At 41.8% G+C, this 18,484-nt stretch overlaps 1 protein-coding gene across 2 annotated transcripts in view; it reads left to right on the forward strand.

Moving 5' to 3' along the window:
• Positions 1 to 18,484, forward strand: part of LOC113406986 (arf-GAP with GTPase, ANK repeat and PH domain-containing protein 1) — a 636,559-nt gene that overhangs the window by 493,352 nt on the left and 124,723 nt on the right. For both annotated transcript variants that reach the window (XM_026653995.2, XM_026653996.2), the window contains one exon: positions 2,375 to 2,536. In XM_026653995.2, the coding sequence (XP_026509780.1) occupies positions 2,375 to 2,536 (162 nt within the window). The remainder of the gene's footprint in view (positions 1 to 2,374; positions 2,537 to 18,484) is intronic.

Consider the following 18,484-nt stretch of genomic DNA (forward strand, 5'->3'; position numbering starts at 1 on the left):
ATAAAAAATAATTATACATATTTAACACTGTTCGTAGCCAAAACATTAATAGCTATTTAACTGAAGTCTTATCTACCCTTGATCAGAGACTGAATGAAGGACTCTTAAGAAGTATATCCTCAGTAAAAAACCACCTACAGATTCAGAGGAAAAGTACAGTAGAAGTATTTCTTTCAACACAGTATCCCATCATATAATTAAAACTGGTTAAATGATATTCCTGTTTTATTTTTTTAAGACTGATGTGCTGAAAAGGGCGGGGGTGGGGAAGCTAGCAAATACTTTAATTTGAACTTTTTCCTTTGAGGTTCATATTTGGCTTTGCTTATTTATAGATACTTTATCAAGTTTACAAGGGGAAAAAAGATGTACTCTGAATTAGTATTTTAGTGCTTATTGGCTAATTTCCAATATGCTTTTTTCATTTTTCTTTTTGTATTATGTCAACAAACTAACAAAATAATAGAATATTAGGTATAACAAATATATAGTTTGCCTTTTTTGTGCATTATATATCTCATGTCAATTGGTTGTTGATTGTGTTGATCCATTCAATCAGAGGGCCCCAATCCTTTAATGGGGTCTTCTCGTGTAGCGCCCCATGCCTGTGCTGTGTCCCATGACTTTATTAAGGGGATTAATTTGGACTTCAGTGGGACTGCACATAATTGAGAAGTCCTCATTAATAGATCCAGTTGCAAGGTTTTCACATGAGACTATGGCCCAGTGATAATGAATCACAGATTATATTATTTTTCTCTATTCAAGAGAGAGGAATTTTAAAATCTATTTCAATTGATAGTATATTTACTGTAAAGGATTATTACATTATTTTTTCTGCTGACATATTTATATATTCCATTACAAAAAATATGTTAAGAGAAGATTAAAGTTACAAAGCAAGCACTCAATAGTTAAGAAATACCAAAATTAAGGTTACCTATGAAAATCTAGTGTCAGTTAAAAATCCAAAATGGCATGGCTTCGACAGTATGGCAAGTCTAGGTGGTATTACTAATTCCTACCACTTGTGACTAGTGGGTTCCTTGCACTTTTTGGCTTGAATCAGTGTGGTGGTGGTAATGGTTTTTTAAAAATATATGAAATACATGGTCGTGATGATGTAATTTTTATACTGTATTGCTGCCATATATGTACTGAGTTGCCAAACCAGCAGATCAGAGGGACTTTCCCCTTTTTCTGTATTTGCCAACTCCTATCAGAGAAATTGGCCCTTAAGAGCGTGTATACTATAAAATAACCCACCAACAGCACATGTGCTTTAAGAATGATAGAGATTTTTAGATGAGTCATTCTGTTTCACATCATTATCCCTCAGTACCTAAACATGGGGTATAGAATAGACATGCAGGAATAGGAATGTATTTATGAAAGTATGAGAGATGGCATAGCTGCTATGTTTAAGTAATCTTACCTTTGATTGGCTTAATACAAAAGGGATGACTTGATTTATGTTTGTAGTGTTGTCGCTGTGTTGTTCCGGGACAGGAAAGGCAAGGTAGGTGAGGTAATACATTTTATTGGATCAATTTCTGTTTTAACAAAGCTTGGTCCAATAAAAGATATTACCTCACCCACCTTGTGCCTCATGATTTATTTAATTATGGAGGGAAAAACTACTTGCCATCATTATTGCTCAGAAAACTTTGTATATTATCCTAGAATACTACAGTAGTGGGAAAGTAGTGAGAAAATGTTATTTTTTGTAATGTATTGGCTATCTGTAAGTATACACAAATCAGATACCCCATCGTCGTTATGTGGGAGAAATGATATTTTAATAAAATCACATTTCGATTTTTTTTAATAATTATTCACATTAAAAAGAAAAATGGTTGTTCTATTTTTGGCCAACCCCACCATTTTTATCTTTCTTCTGATTGATTAGCATTGTTGAAGACAAATGAACAATACTCAATGGAAGCATGCAGTCACACTTTTTCCCATATATTTTCCGATTTCCTAGTATGAACTGAGTGTTTTGGGTAGCAGTAAGCTCTCTGTGGTGAGGAGAACACCTGGAACTATTAAACTAATCTCCCAGCTTTATGTCCCATTTGAATTCCCATTAAAGTCAGTGGAAAGACTCCCATTGATTTAGTGGGAGTTGGATCAGTCCTTAACCAATTTGCTAGTGAATATTTTTTGCAAAAAGTAGTGGATTTTCCTGTAATCTTTGGATGGTAAGTTAAAACGAATCTGAATATGTCCTAATATAAATAAGTACTAGGCAGTACAGAACTGTAATCTCTCACAACATTCTTATTTTGGCAGGATCTTTCAGGCATTTATTTAAAATTATGCATTATTCATAGAGTTTTTCACTTTTTGTCTGCTTTGTGTCAAATTGCAGATACTGGTTTGGGAGATTCTGTGTGTTCAAGTCCAAGTATATCCAGTACCACAAGTCCCAAACTGGATCCTCCTCCCTCCCCTCATGCCAACAGAAAGAAACATCGTAGGAAGAAAAGCACTAGCAATTTTAAAGCTGACGGTATCTCAGGCACTGCTGAAGGTAAGCTTTCTATGCTCTCGGGAGGTCCAGATTCCCAGTGTTCTTTCATTGTCCTGAAAGCCTCCAAGTGTTGTCTTGGATCTCTGTTGTTGGATACTATTTTAACTTGATTGCTAGATTTGTATCTTTAAAGGTGAACAGAAACACATGTAAAGAGAAATCCAGCAATCCAACCTTTTCATGAAAAGCTGTATGGTAAAAGAGACATCATAATAGACAAATTTCTGTGATCTTAAAATCTTGTTTCATCAAATGGTGTTTGCTTTTAGAAATGTACCCAACCTGTTCCTTAGTCATGTGCATGTGTGTCTGTCATCATGGGAAGCACAGATGAGATTTGGGCCTTTTTATAAGACAAAAGTAAGTTAACATATATTCAGTAGCAAGTGCATCATATTAAAATGTATACATCTCCAATAAGCACAGCTTAAATCCTATATTATCTTTGTTCATTAAGCACACTCCGTGTTCCAGAGCCAGTCGTCAATGCTTTTGATGCCTGCTGTTGTTTGTTTGACTATTCAGCTGCTCGTGGAAAGATTGCATTATTAAGAGCAATAAAGGAAAGGGGAGAGTTAAATGTTTGGGTTCATTTTTAAGAACTAGACAGCAAAAGCCAAAAGAGCTTTTTTATTCCCTTACTTTATCTTAATATTTTCAATGCTATCAGTGCTAGTAGTTCAATATCCTGCTGAAGAGATAGCGACATATACACAGTAGCTAGATATGATATAAAAACTTACTTATATCTGTAGAAAAGAAGAATAGAAACATGCTACAATTCAACTGAATGAGCTCCAGAAAAAAAAAATGAACAAGGGTAGTGGGAAGCATAGAAACGGGAGAGTCAAAAGAGAGAGAGTGGAATAACAATGTGGAAGAAGAGGAGTGTTAAGAAAAGCATTGGAGGGTAAAACTAGCTAATTCAATATTGAAGAACAAAGGGGCAAGTCCTGGAAATGGAATGACAATTGCAGGCATCTGAGGAGACATTAAAATAGAGATGGGATAATAGTATACAACTGTGAAGGGACATAATAAATACTACTTAGGCTAGGTCTACACTACCTGGAGGGGGGGGGTCGACCTAAGATACGCAACTTCAGCTACGTGAATAGCGTAGCTGAAGTTGCGTATTTTAGGTCGACTTACCTGGCTGTGAGGACGGTGGCGAGTCGACCGCTGCCACGCCACCGTCGACTCCTCTTCCGCCTCTTGCCGCGGTGGATTTCCGGAGTCGACGGCAGAGCCATCGGGGATCGATTTTATCGCGTCTTCACTAGATGCGATAAGTCGATCCCCAATAGATCGATTGCTACCCGCCGATCCGGCGGGTAATGAAGACGTGCCCTTAGTCATCCTTATTTTTCATTTACTTTAGTTTCTCAGTTGTGGTGCTATCACCTCTGGATTATGTTTTATTTCCATAGCTGCATGTGTGAATTCTTTGTTGAAAACCTTGGCTTTGTCCATAATAGCTCCTGCTGCTTTCTCTCCATGTTATATGTCATCTTTACCATTGGACTCCCCCTAGTTTGACCATGGAAAGCCAAATTTTATTTTAGACTTTCATTTTTTATTTGAGTTCTTTTTCTACTCCACTTTACACATTTGCATTTATTTGCACACCAGGAATGGAATTTTTCAAAAGGGCTCAAAGTCAGCTCCCATTGAGGTTAATAGGGGTTTTACCATTGCCTTCAATGGGAATTGAGATTAGCCAGCACCAAAGGCATTTGAAAATCTCACTCTTAATTTCTCAAGGGAAGGACAAAAGGTTAAATATTATCTCCACAGATTCCCCGGAGTTCCGAGAACCACTTGAGCCATATGTGTTGGTGAGAAGATCAGTGTTTGTTAAGGAGTAAATGACTCCTTCATCCTCATTCCCTGTCCTCTTCATATCCGCACAGCTCAGGACTTCTGGTCTCTCAACAAACGTGGTTGTTTTTTTTCACATCAGTTCCAAAATTTGAGTATTTTTTTTCTTTTCTGTTCTTGTTTTTCAAATCTTAGTCATAATTGTTTTCTTAGGAGACTGTGGAGCTTGGGTTTAGCTCGGTTTGTTGTTGTTGGCTCATTATGGCTGAAGGTAAGTCTGGCCTGGGAACATGTTTCACTCATACACAAAAGGAGTGTTTGATTAACTCTCAGGCTTACGGGGTTCAAGAGAAGTACCTCCAAATTTCCCATGGAAGAGACCTTAACTTCCTAGCCTGCAACCTTTTTGAGGGCAGTTACAAGTCTTGCCTCCTCCTGTCCGAAGGCCTTAAAGCACATTTGAAAGGACAAGAAGTGATTGTCAAGCATTAGAAGATGCTACAGTATCTTTGACAGCTGCCCATAAAAGTAGCACCCAGCACAGACAGCCACTTTTACATCCCTCTCCTCTGAAGTATCAATGCATTTTGTCTGTTCCTGCCACTTCTGCGTAAGGTCTCTGGTCTAGCTTCCAAGTGGGCATTCTCTTATGCTTTTGGCACTTTCAGCTATCTAGGATGTGACACCATCTAGCCATTTTAAGAACAAAAGCATAAACTTGTCCCTCAACATCAACTAGAAAGTGGGTCAGCTCCCTGTAGAATCCTCCTCATGAGTCAGAAAGTAACCCTCAGTACCCTTCTTCCAAACACCTACCCTCGTGGCACACTCTGGGCCTTTAGCATGTTGCAGGGCAAACCAGTCTACATCTAAAATTAAGATAATCTGTGGTATTTTTTTGCTCAGCCTCTACGCCAAAGTCAGAAGTAGATGAAAAGGGAGGAGGTGTAGTCCACTTGAACTATTTACTTGTAAAGGGTGTTTAGATTGTGCTGCAGCATCTGGGATGTCTACCTATTTGTACTCATTCATAGTGGCAGATTATCTTTATTGTCAGATATCCAGATTATGAGTTGATCTGAGCCCGGGTTCATGGCTTGATATCATTCGTGGTTGACCAGACTTGTTTTCTGTCTTCCTCCCTGAGGCTTCAGTTCACCAGGATGAAGCTGATTCTTCATTTTGCTTATCTTTGTAGAAGTGTCTTGTGGGACAACTTTGTAGATTTGGAACAACCTATTTAATTACTCAGTCACCAATAGTGGTCAGAATTTGATTGTGCCTCAGGGTCAGCAGGTGCATCATGCACATTTCTGCTAGATTCCGGATGTGCCCTCTTCAGGCCTGACTTACTACTCAATATCTTCCCAGATTCAATAGCCTCAACAAAGGTCTGATTTTCCCAGTATTTGTCTAGAAATTTCTCCTATCCAATGCCCTAAAGGAGGGGAGGGGGGGGTCTCCTTTTGCTTAGCCTTCTCCCACCTTCATAATAGGGATGGATTTAAAACCCCCGATAGGAGAACTCACCCAGGATACTTGGACTTGTTGCCTGTAAAATTCAATGAAGTCCAACATGCATCTGATGAAGTGAGTATTCACCCACGAAAGCTTATGCTCCAAAACGTCTGTTGGTCTATAAGGTGCCACAGGACTCTTTGTCGCTAATGAAGTCCAAGTTATACAAGAAGGTGTTAGAAATTGCCTACTCCTGGGATGAAATTGCTGCTTGTTTAATATCCTCAACAGTGGGGATATATGAAAGCAAATACAGTAACTCCTCACTTAAAGTTGTCCCAGTTAACATTGTTTTATTATTACGTTGCTGATCAATTAGAGAACATGCTCGTTTAAATTGCGCAATGCTTCCTTATAATGTTGTTTGGCAGCCGCTTGCTTTGTCCACCGCTTGCCGAAAGAGCAGCCTGTTGCAGCTAGCTGGTGGGGGCTTGGAACCAGGGTGGATTGGCAGCCCTCCTATCAGCTCCCCACTCCCCTAAGTTCCCTGTGCGGCAGCCGCCCAGCAGACTATCAATTGCTGGCAGTTCAGCTGTCCCTCCCCCCACTACCATGTGTTGCTCCTGCCCTCTGCCTCGGAGCTGCTCCCTGGAGCCTCCTGCTTGCTCTGCGGGGGTGGGGAAGAGGGGTGCTAATGTCAAGGTGTCCCCCTCCCCCCTGCTCCTGTCCCCCACTTACCCCATCTCCATAGAGCAGGGCGGGGACACGACAGGGCTCAGGACAGAGGGAGCTTGCTAGCAGCAGCTGCTGTCTCAACTTGCTGATCTACTTAAAAAGGCAATGTACTTAGAGTGGGGTCAGTGTACTTAAAGGTGCAATGCGCATCTCTCTCTCATACACACGGTGTGTGTCTCTGTCTGCCATGCCGTCTCCCCTCCCTCCATTCGTGCTGCCTTGTAGACATTAACAACAATGAGTTAACTCTTGAGGGCACAGCCAATTGCTAGTTCATCATTTAGCAGTAAGGCATTCCCTGGGAAATATCCCTCCCTCTGACTTCACCACCTCAACCAAGCTTCACAATCATCATCGCTGTGTACCAGTATTAAATTGTTTGTTTAAAACTTATACTCTGTGTGTGTGTGTGTGTGTGTGTGTGTGTGTGTGTGTGTCTTTTGTCTGGTGAAAAACATTTCCCTGGAACCTAATGCCCCCCCCCCCCCCCCCCGTTTACATTAATTCTTATGGAGAAATTGGATTCGCCTAACATTGTTTCGCTTAAAGTCGCATTTTTCAGGAACATAACTACAACATTAAGCGAGGAGTTACTGTATTGGGGTGGGGGGATTGGTGGTTAGTACTTCAATTTCAGTATATTTCCTCCACAAATTCACCCTTACCGTTCTTTCTTCCCCACTTCTTCAGAACTTCGGTTTCCTATGCAGAGAGGGAGGACCTTTATATGCTTCCCTTCAGAGTCTTTATTTTGACACACAGATGCACTGTGACATGAATCCCCCTCCAAGAGCTAACTAATTTCAATGGTCCTAATGTCTGTGCAGCCCAGCTCATGGGCTCCAGATGCATGGCTGTGCGAGGCAATATATTTAGAGAACCCCAGTTACTGGTAAGAACATAGATTTTGTCTTATCAGAATGTATTAACCCATACATTTCAACATTTATGTCCCCCTTGTCCCCACACTCAAACCAAAATGGTTCACAGAGAAAGGGGGAGTAGGGAAATGCCCTCCTCAAACTCAGTATCCAGAATTCATGGGATATCGAATACTGTACAGTACAGTCATGATATGAAAAACTAAAAATACTGCATTTATTCACATATATTGTAGAATATCAGGGTTGGAAGGGACCTCAGGAGGTCATCTAGTCCCAACCCCCTGCTCAAAGCAGGACCAATCCCCAAACAGATTTTTGCCCCAGATCCCTAAATGGCCCCCTCAAGGATTGAACTCACAACCCTGGGTTTAGCAGGCCAGTGCTCAAACCACTGAGCTATCCCTCCCTCCTCCATGATACATGAAAAGAAGTGGTCTAGAAAACAAATACAAATGTTACATGTAATATTTCTTATCCTAAACTTTCCTTTCCATGCTCCGCATGACCCCAGGCATTTCCCATACCATATTCATTCATAAGTGCTACTATTTATTTAAATGCTAAGAGTGCTTAGCTCTCTACAAGATGCAAAATGCAGACATTCCCTGTTACAGTAAGTTATACAATAAATATAAAGTTAGCACATTTACCAGGTGATACACAGTACTAATAATAGTTAGTACCATTATAGTTAGAATAGCTTTAAAAGAAACAAACCAACCCCTATGATGAGGCATACAAGGAAATTCTATATGAATGAGGTCAACGCAAATGCCACTGAGACCTCTTCCATTACACAGTTTTCTAACAGGAGCAATAATAGATGTGCGTGATTGGAGGGGAATGAATTTTTCTATTGAAAGAGGGGAAAATTATATATCTAAAAGTACTTATACCTTCCTATATCATGTATATTTGCAGAGTTGTTACAGCTGTGTTGGTCCTAGGGTATGAGAGAGACAAAGTGGGTGAAGTAATATCTTTTGTTGGCCCAACAGAAATTGGTCCAGTAAAAGATATTTACTCACCCACCTTGTCTCTTCACAATTCAGCATCCTTGTAGTAGATGCAATGGTACTTAATGTTTGACCACTAAATCTTCTTCTACTGCACTAGCAGTTAGCCTCAGTTTCTGACACCAAAGGGTTAAAATGCAGAATGCAGAGTCTAAAGATCTTTGGTTAACATTGGAGAGGAAAGGGCAGTCTTCAGATTCCTTCAAAGTGTGGAGGAGTCCCCTCCACGCCCTGGCAGAATGTCGTCTGTAACATTGTCAGAGGACAGCGTGATGTCCTGATCAGAAATCTCTTCAGCACAAAAAATTCACTGCGTTATCACTCCCTTTTCACAAGAAAGAAGATGTGAAATATGTCTTGACCTGTTGCTATACAAGGGGAAACTGCTCATTTAATAAAGAATTTATAACCTTTGAGCTCAAATCTGTTAGATGTCAAGGTCATGTCTGGATTATGTTGCTGAAAATAATACCTAAAATTGAGTAACATTATTAATGTTTAAAATTTAAAGGTCTTCCAGATTAACCACATCCAAATGAGGAATATTACTGTGATTTGTATAAGTAAATAATCATTTTCTGTACAGTAAAAAGTTATTTCTGGTAGTCCTTTCATACCAATTGTGATAGACGGTAAGTTCACTGGATAGGAGGAGCAGATGTGGAGGCATTACTGAAGAACTTCTCTTATTTTAGTAAGTGGAGTCTTGTTTCATAGTTTTACAGCCGCAGTGAATTAGGTAAATCGGTTAAAATTCAGGGAAGGCCATGATTCCTAGTGAGTTTGTGAGATGTTCTGATCAGTTTGCTGAAAATCCATATAATACCAGAGTTAAGGTTGGGGATAAGTAAGTGGGAAGTGCCAAATAATAGCTCATTCAACTTCATACAGAGAGGGTCAAAGTTATTTGTCTCAACTGATTACAAGTTATAGGATGTGTAGTAATTGACATCTTATCAAGACAAGCAGTGTAATTTGAGGTAAGTACCTAACACATTGACCTGCTGTATCTAAATGTAAAGAAGTATCTTGGTTTCCAAAGTAGAAGAAAGCCGATGAAATATATATAATATAAAATATGTGACCTTAGGCAATATTGCATTTTGCAATCTGGGAACAGGGTCTATGTGATGGGGATGTTAATACCAAAGGGCAAATTTATATAGTGCCATTTTAAATTAGAGATACACAATTTAGTAAAATGCATAGTAGCAGAAATGTAATGGGGTTCTTCTCTGGTGTGGTTCCCTGTATTGACCAATTTCTAATAGGGCCCGTAGTCTCCTTCAGGGATTGGATGACCACCTCAGAGGTCTAAGCTGCCTCGTGCTACACGCTCTGAGGCCATTAGTATCATCGGCATGGACATCATCTATAAGGGACTCATCAAGCAGATCTCTCTCCCATCTCCAATATCTTACCCGGTACCACTGGAGTTTAGCTACTCCAAGACTCTGCATGTTTCCAATGAGCCAGAGTTTTCCTTCTTAATGGGTACTGAGCACATATTGATACTGAGATTATCATGGTCACCACAGTTGCATGTCTCTCCAGTACCGCCAGATTCTTTACCAATTTCAGAGCTAGAGAGGTCTCCCCTTCTGGACATTGAGGAGGATAATCTGTTTCACATGTCTCGATCCAAAATTCCCCTACCTACCATCAGAGGGGCTTCCTCCCTGAGACTTACAGGGGGAAGGACTATTCACGTGAGAGATGTGCTCCTCCTCCATGGTATAAGCATCGGTGGGTGCCAACTCCAATGCCTTATGTTCCCCCCCAGTGGCCATATTGAGACCCTTGGGTTGCCTACTGTCAACAGTTTTCGCAAGCCCCCAGCCTCTCTGATCAGGACAGTCGGAACAGGCAGTCATCTGCTCCATTTGTTCCTCCTCAGCCTCCTTTTTTCAAGAGGAAACCTCTGAGGAGCAAGAAGCCAGACTAGATAACGAGACTACTCCAATAACCAACATCTCCTCATCTTCCCCAAGTGAGGCTGTGATGCCCTCTTTACCTTCCTTGGCTAATGATTTCAGGCAGTTCCAGGATCTATTGAAATGGATTGAGGACTCATTGCAGATCCACTAAAAGAACTCCGAGAATCTCAACAAAAACTCTTGGACATTCTGCAAATGTCACCTTCTGCAAGAGTGGCTCTGCCCATAAATGAACCCCTTCTAAATCCTGCCAAAACAATGGCAAACCCCAGCAATGGTACAATCCTTGTGTAAAAAAGCTGAGAAAAAGTAGCAGACAAAGATTCCAAATTTTGATTTTCACACCCTGCACCAAACTCCTTGGTGGTTGAAGCTGTAAATGAATGTGGCAGACAGCACCAAAAGCTCCTTGACATTTTTGGCCATAAAACTTATAACCTACAATTTAGCAATGTGAATTAAGGCACTTATGGCAAAGTAAAGTCACACCAATTACTCAAAATTCACTTTTTATTGAACACTTTCCAGCAGAATATTGGGAGCAGTTTCAGGACACCATAGCCAAAGGTCATCACTATGTGCCTCCTTGGATGCAGATAATATGGTAGTTTGTTCCATCTCCATGGATGTTATGTGACAGGTATTTTGGCTACAGCTAACAGGATTCCCGAGGGAGGTCCAAAATACTGTTAAAGACCACCCATTTGGCAAGTCATTACACACCTTGAAGGACTATAGGGATCTACACACCTGCAAGCAAATGAAAATTTAGTAACTTTCAATTGGCGCAGAGCTCTCACTCCTCACAATTCTTGGGTTTCCAGAGACCCACTAAGCCACCTAGGAAGAGACCTATGTTTCAAAGAAAAAGACCATCCACTACATCTCCTTCGTCAACAACCATGCTCATCATCAAAGCATCAATTTGGGTGGTCTGATCAAGGGTCTGGATCAACCCCGCTTTGCAATTTTTCAGCTGCACCAGTTCACCCACTGGGAGCAACCTCTCCTGTTTCCAGCTGGCATGGGAGTAGATTACTTCAGGTTGGAGGTTATAAAATCAGGTTACTCCATCCATTTTACAGCTCTCCACCCACCTCACCTCCCCTTCCCCATCCCTCCTCTGGTCCCCTGTCATAATTGCTTGCTGCGACAGGAAATCAGCTGTTCGTACTTGGGAGAGAGAGAACCAGTTCTGTCTCTGCACAGGGAGAAGGGTTTTTACTCCAAGTATTTTCTTGTTCCTAAAAAAAATGGAGGATGGAGACCAGTTCTAGATCTAAGGCTCCTAAAACACTCTGTGAAAACACAAAAGTTCAGAATGGTGACTCTGGTAGCTATAATTCCATCATTGGATCTGTCAGTTTTATTTTTGGCCCTTGGCCTTCAAGATGTGTAATTTCATATCACGATTCACCCTTCCCACAAGAGATTTCTTCCATTTATGATTGGTCAAGACCATTTTCAGTACCGAGTTCTTCTTTTCAGCTTTTCTTCTGCCCCAAGAGTTTTCCCCACGGTGTTAGTAGTGATTGCTGCCTATCTGCGTCACCTGGGGATAATAGTCTTCCCATAACTCAGAGTGGCTGATCAAAGGCCGGTATTATAATGAAGTTCTTTCTGCTGTAACCCTTCCACCAGGTGGAGTCGGCAGCGACAAGGGCCAGGTTCAATATATAGGGGTTCTTTTTAACAATACAACACAGAACCAACTCGATCCCCCACCCAGTAATCTGGGAAAATTACACACCACATCTGGGCACCTCTAAGAGGCAATACTTCCATTCTCGCAAGCAGTGAGTCGGAGTATAGGTAAGAAAACTTTTAATAAACAGGGGGAAAGAACTCAGCATTTATTTGGGGAAATGCCACAAGTGTGATTCGCAGATATGTGACCATGAGCAAAACACCTACCCCAGAGTATATTGGGCACTGTCCTTTGCCTCAGATTCTCACCTTGTGGTGTGAAAGTCTGACAAACAAATGTTCCTTTAACATGCCACTCCCCTCTCCCTCCACCGCACCCCACTCACAATTGTTGTCCTTGGTCAGCGTTTGTTGTCCGGAGTTCAGAGATGCGTTTGCATGAGTTTGCCTCCCATTCCAGTGGGGTGGGGTGGGGGGAGGCTGTTCGCTTTGCATTGCTGCCTGCTGCCACCACCGCTACATTGTTTACTCTGCCACTGTCAACTGCACCGTTGATCACTCTGCTGCTGCACCGTTAGCTGCTGCCTGCATCGCCGTGCACTCCGCCACTGCGCCTCTGGACATTGCCTGCATCGTTGTTCACTCCACCGCTGCACTGTTAGCTGCTGCATCTTCATTCACTCTGCTGCTGCGTCGCTCTGTTGCAGCGTCTTGAGATCCCACCACTTAACACAGCTCTCCGTGATTTCAGCAATTAGTGGGGGAGCCTTACTGTGAGGGCAGGCTGGTCAGTCTCTTTCCCTGGAGACCACTGCCCCACAGCAGGTCTAAGACTTAGCACTTAGACCTGGTTATCAGTGATTTCAGTTCTAGTGATCCGTAACAAAACAAGAGACTCCCAATTGAATCTAATCAGCTCTGTCATTAACAGAGGAGGGGGAAGGGTCAAATGGTGTCTAGGACTCTTTGGGCAGAGAACACACCACCAGGCACATATCTGTCCCCACCCATTCTCCTCTCCACTGGTCTTTGGCACCCCTACCCCATGCTTAGCAAGTGCAGTTCAGTTGAGTGTGACCCACCCTCAATCACGGCATACCAAGTCCTGTTCTGTGGCCCTTTACTCGCACAACCAGGGTAACAACACTTTATTACCCCTGCACCCAATACCAAAGTGATTTGCAATCCAGCACCAGCCAACAGTGATCATTTGGGCAAAGCAGCTCAATCATGCTGAGCATGTAGACATAGTAGGTCTATGCAAACAAGATCGGTTCCTGGAGTGTCTTCCCCCAGCTCATCACTAGATGTCAAGGGAGAACTCATTCAGACCCTACTTACACAGCCACAAAGATGATGTTGTCTCTGTTTCTCCAGTTAGGTCTCCAGCTCAATGTTGAACAGTTCATATTGACTTCAGTACAAAGGATAGAGTTCATAGGAGCCTCCTTGGACACAGTGACAGCCAAAGCCTGCTTCCCCATGGACAGATTCAGCACTCTAGTAAATTTGATTGCAAGAATTCAAATAAGCCCACAGACATCAACAAGAAGCTTCCTTTAGCTACTGGGACACACAGCTGCTTGTACCTTTGTGACACAGCATGCCAGGTTATCCCTTTGGTGTTTCCAGGAGTGTCTCAGGATGATTTATAGCCCAAGCAAACCCCATCTAGACAAGCTAGTATTGGTCCATCATCAAGTATGGAACTCCCTCAACTGGTGGAAGGACCTTCACAGTGTCTCTGCAGGTGTACCATTCATTCAGCATGCTTGTACTGTCACCATAATGATGGATTCATCTGTTGTTGGCAGGGAAGCACATTTGGACTATACGCCACACAGGACAAATGGAGGCTCATCTACACAACAAACTCTTAGAGCTGAGGACAGTCAGAAATTCCTGTATATACTTTCTTCCATTAATAAAGGACAGACACTTGGAGATTATGATGAATGGAGTAGCCTGCATATTTTATATCAACGGGCAGGGAAGGGTAGGATCCCCTTCAATTTGTGCCAAAAGTTATGGAAATGGTACATAACAAATCACATTCTAATTTCAGCAGCCACATTCCGGGCATGTTGAACACCATGGTCAACAACCTCAGCAGCTACTTCTCCCAAGATAACACATGGAAGTTGGACTCTCACATTCTTAAATGCATTTTCCTGACATGGGGAGTCCCCGTGATAGCCCTTTTTGCCACCATCACCAACAGGAAGTGCAAACAATTCTGTTCAAGATGGGAACAGTTCCTCCCTCTCTGGGGAATGATTTCCTCATTCCGTGGACAAGAGGCCTTCTTCATGCTTTCCCCCCAATACATCAGATGTCGAAAGTGATAAGCTCAGACAAGACAAAGCTAAGGTTACACTAATAGCTCCAATATGACCCAGACAGGCTGGCACCCTTACCTGAGCCTTGCGGTTTGCCCAGCAATCAGTTTTCCATCCATTACGTACTTTCTTTCTCTCAAGGTGCCACTTGCTCTCTTCATCCGCATTGGGAATTGTTCATCTCATGGCACGTTGTTAAACAGCAGGAAAAGATCTATGCAATCTACTTAAGTTTATAAACGGAAGAGATTTCACCACTGGTATGTCCAGCAGCATATTTCTTCTGTCTACTGTCCCTTCTCAGCTATTCTTGACTATCTGTTGGAATTAAAAAGATCAGGGTTGTCTGTGTTCTATCAGGGTACACTTGGCAACTTTAACAAGCCTTCCATTCTTTGACTGAGGGGTTGTGAGTGTTTGCTTATCTCACAATAGTCAGATTTATTTAAGGATTTAAGAACCTTTTTCCGCAGGTTAGGGAATCCACCTATATCTGGGATATGAACTTGGTAGGTAAGGGCCTTATGAACCCCCCTTTCAAACCGATGGCCAGCTGTTCGCTTCTTCGCCTATCAGTGAAAATGGCCTTGGTGGCTATCATTTCAGCCCAAAGAATCAGGGAATATGCCGCCAGACCCTCCCTTTACAGTGTTTTTCAAAGACAAAGTTTCATTATGACCGCATCCTAAATTCTTGCCTAAGGTATCGTCTTAATTTAATATCAACCCAGTTATTCATCTCCCTGGGTTTTTTCCCCCCGAAGGTACATCAGAACAAGGCGGCTGTGGCTTTCCAAACACTGAATGTTAAGAGGGCATTAGCCTTCTATTTGGACAGAACAAGGTTATTGAGAAAGCATCCCAGAATGTTCATCTGCATTGCTGAAAGATCCAAAGCCTGCAACTTGGTCTTCGATTGATACCTTTCTCAAGGATTATGCATTGGTTCATTCTTGTAGATCAGATGCTGCCCTTGGGAAGGCAGTCTTGTCTTGGACTGTCCTCTGAAGATTGCTCCTCCTGTTGAGAATACTGCTTGGAAGTCACATGAACTGGAGCACCCATAGTGACACTACTTGATGAAGAAAGAGAGGTTACTCACCTAGTGCTGTAATTGGAGATCTTCAAGATGTGTGTTCCCATGGGTGTTTCACTACCGGATCGCCTTCCCCTCTGCTTCAGAGTTTCCTCTAAGGGACTTTGTGGTGGTAAAGGAACTCAGGGAGGTTCATACACACAGCCCTGTATATCCTCATTGTGGGGCATAAGAAGGTGAGGTGTAGGGCAGATAAGTGGGCCAAACAGGCACTGCTACCAGAAATCTCGAATGAAAGGCACATGGGCACCTGAAGTGGACACGCATCTTGAAGAACTCCAGTTACTGCACAAAGTGAGTAACCTCTCCTTTTTCAGCCCTCGTGGTCTGTATTAATACACATCTAGCTTTGGACTGTTCCTTGCTAAAACCTTCACTTGTTTCTAAGTTTTCGAGTGCCTAATTGGACACTTCAAAGCGTGCCTGATTTTCCAAAGGCAGGTACTGAGCAGTGTCTGAAAACCATGTAGCAGAGAAATCAGATTCTCCATCCACCAAAACTTTTACCAAAGGTAAGTTTGTATTTTTATTATTTATCCAGGGCTGCCATTGTGCCTGTATGATTTAGCTCAAGCCCTTTACTTATTCCAGTTACAAAGGTAATTGTTACACCGATACATTGCTAACAGTGTTTTGTAATTATGGCATCTTGTAAATTATATGAAAGAATGAAACTGATTTGGAGTAGATTTGTTTCATTGGCAAACAGATTGTCTAAGAACATTTATAGTTCTTTTCTGAGCCAGAGGTTTTTCTCTGCAATTGTGCAGAAACTTTGATGTCGTAAGAGATAAAAATGGGGCTCTGATTCTGCATTTGAAAAAAATTGGAAGTAGCAAAGGGTTTAACGACATTTTCCTTCCATGCCTATATAGACATTTAGGCAATATAAACTGCATTTGACTATATTGCAATCTGTGATATTGAATGTACATGTATCTTTAAGGGTACTGCAACTGTCTCCAAAGGTTTCCACCTATTCAGTGTTCAGTGTTAGCTATAATTCAACTGATCATAATGACTTCATTCACTGCCTTGTAGGAGATATAAGAGTGGACTATCACTGCACACCTGAGAAACAGGAGGGCAGAAATTAATAAAATCTAGACCAAATCTACAGAGATTCACTTTTAACCATGGGACAAAGGTCACAAGTTGGGAAACCTTCAGCCTTAGTTGTCACAGCCTATCTGACATGAAAGGTTTGCTACTGAAAGGCCTTTATGTTGATGCTGAGGAGCGGAAGATAAGGGAGGTGAAGCTCATCTATTGTTTTAACCTACTTCATTGCGGACCAAACAAGTTGAAAGGTTCCTTCTTGTCTTTAAAAGTCCTGTTAACTTCAGGGTCAGAAGGGCCTGCACGTTCCGCCTCCCTGGTTGGAGGGAAAAGTGTCACAGTGGTGGTCAGCAGAAAAGGGGATTCTGGGAAGGGTGAGTCCCAGGATGAATTGGTGATTATTGCAAGTACTTGCATACCTGGATATCTCCAAAAAGATATAGAATAAAAAAATCACTTGTCTGTCTCAGAGAAGTGATCCCAGTATCCCTGTGGCATTTTAGGAACTATGCAACAATTTGGCGTCCAGCACCAGCACCTGATGTATTCTGAATGGGGTAGGGCACTGACTGCTGCTGTGATGTTATGTTTTGACCAATCTTTTTCTTGGTGAGTAAAGGTTAAAATAAAAGTACTCTCTGTAGATAACTGACAACTTGGGAGTCCTACTAACTTCAGGTACTACAGTATACTTAAAACTATTCTGTCAGTCAAAGGCAGCAGCCCTGATCAGGAAATGATTTGCGGCTCTTTGCCCACAAGGTGCGTGACTGGGAATATAAGGGGAAGCATTTTAAATGGGAATTGAAAATTCCCAATTTTAAGTTTACTGTTGGAGAGGGATCAGAGTATTTCCCATAGTGCCTCTTGTTCTGCCCTGTCTTGGAAATTATAATATTCCTTGCCAGTTCCTCAGGTAGGAAAAGAACACGTTGTGTATATTAAAGACAATTATGCATCTTGTCCCAAGTAAATGTCTATTTGTACAGTGAACTTCCAACAGACATGAGGGGGCAGGAAGGGATAGCTCAGTGGTTTGAGCATTGGCCTTTTAAACCCAGGATTGTGAGTTCAATCCTTGAGGGGACCATTTAGGGATCTGGAGCAAAAATCTGTCAGGGACAGTACTTGGTCCTGCTGTGAAGGCAGGAGACTGGACTGGACTCAAGGTCCTTTCCAGCTCTATGAGATAGGTATATCTCCATCCATGTATATATACAAAAAAGCATCGAAGTCATCAAGGACTAGTAATAGAATAATTTGGCAATAATATTTTAAATTTTTGGGGTAGGGATAGCTCAGTGGTTTGAGCATTGGCCTGCTAAACCCAGGGTTGTAAGTTCAATCCTCGAGGGTGCCATTTAGGGAACTGGGGTAAAAATCTGTCTGGGGATTGGTCCTGCTTTGAGCAGGGGGTTGGACTAGATGACCTCCTGAGGTCCCTTCCATCCCGGATATTCTATGAACCCTGATGCAAAGTTTCAGTGTGCAGCAGTGGCTATCTAAAACTACAATAGTGCAATTAAAGATAATACTAAAGATGCTAATAAATAAAATCAGCTTCCTTTGAGGAGAATAAGATTACATATGACTGGACTCTTGTAATTACATAAATTTTGGTATCTACAGAAAGGAAGGGTTCATTGCATATTGGTTTTGCATTTTATCTTTTGCGTTCACAGAAACTTACAGTAACTTAAAAGTTACACATTGTATAACATGGAACTTAGAACATGGTTCTACTTTTATAATCTGGGTAAAACTAGAACTTTACAATATATCAATTATTTGTATAAATGTGTTTTACATCATTTGTTTTGTTCAGCCTGAAGGGGGATATTACATCTTCAAGATATAGAGCATTTCCTGGTACCAACAAGACCTGCAGTACCCATCCCCCAAAAAGATGGATTTTCCAGTATGACCTGCAAATGAACAGGATGTTGGACTAAGCAGG

This window comes from Terrapene carolina, unplaced genomic scaffold, assembly GCF_002925995.2.
Source record: "Terrapene carolina triunguis isolate 2854851 unplaced genomic scaffold, T_m_triunguis-2.0 Scaffold175, whole genome shotgun sequence".
In the NCBI taxonomy this organism is placed as follows: Eukaryota; Metazoa; Chordata; order Testudines; family Emydidae; genus Terrapene; species Terrapene triunguis.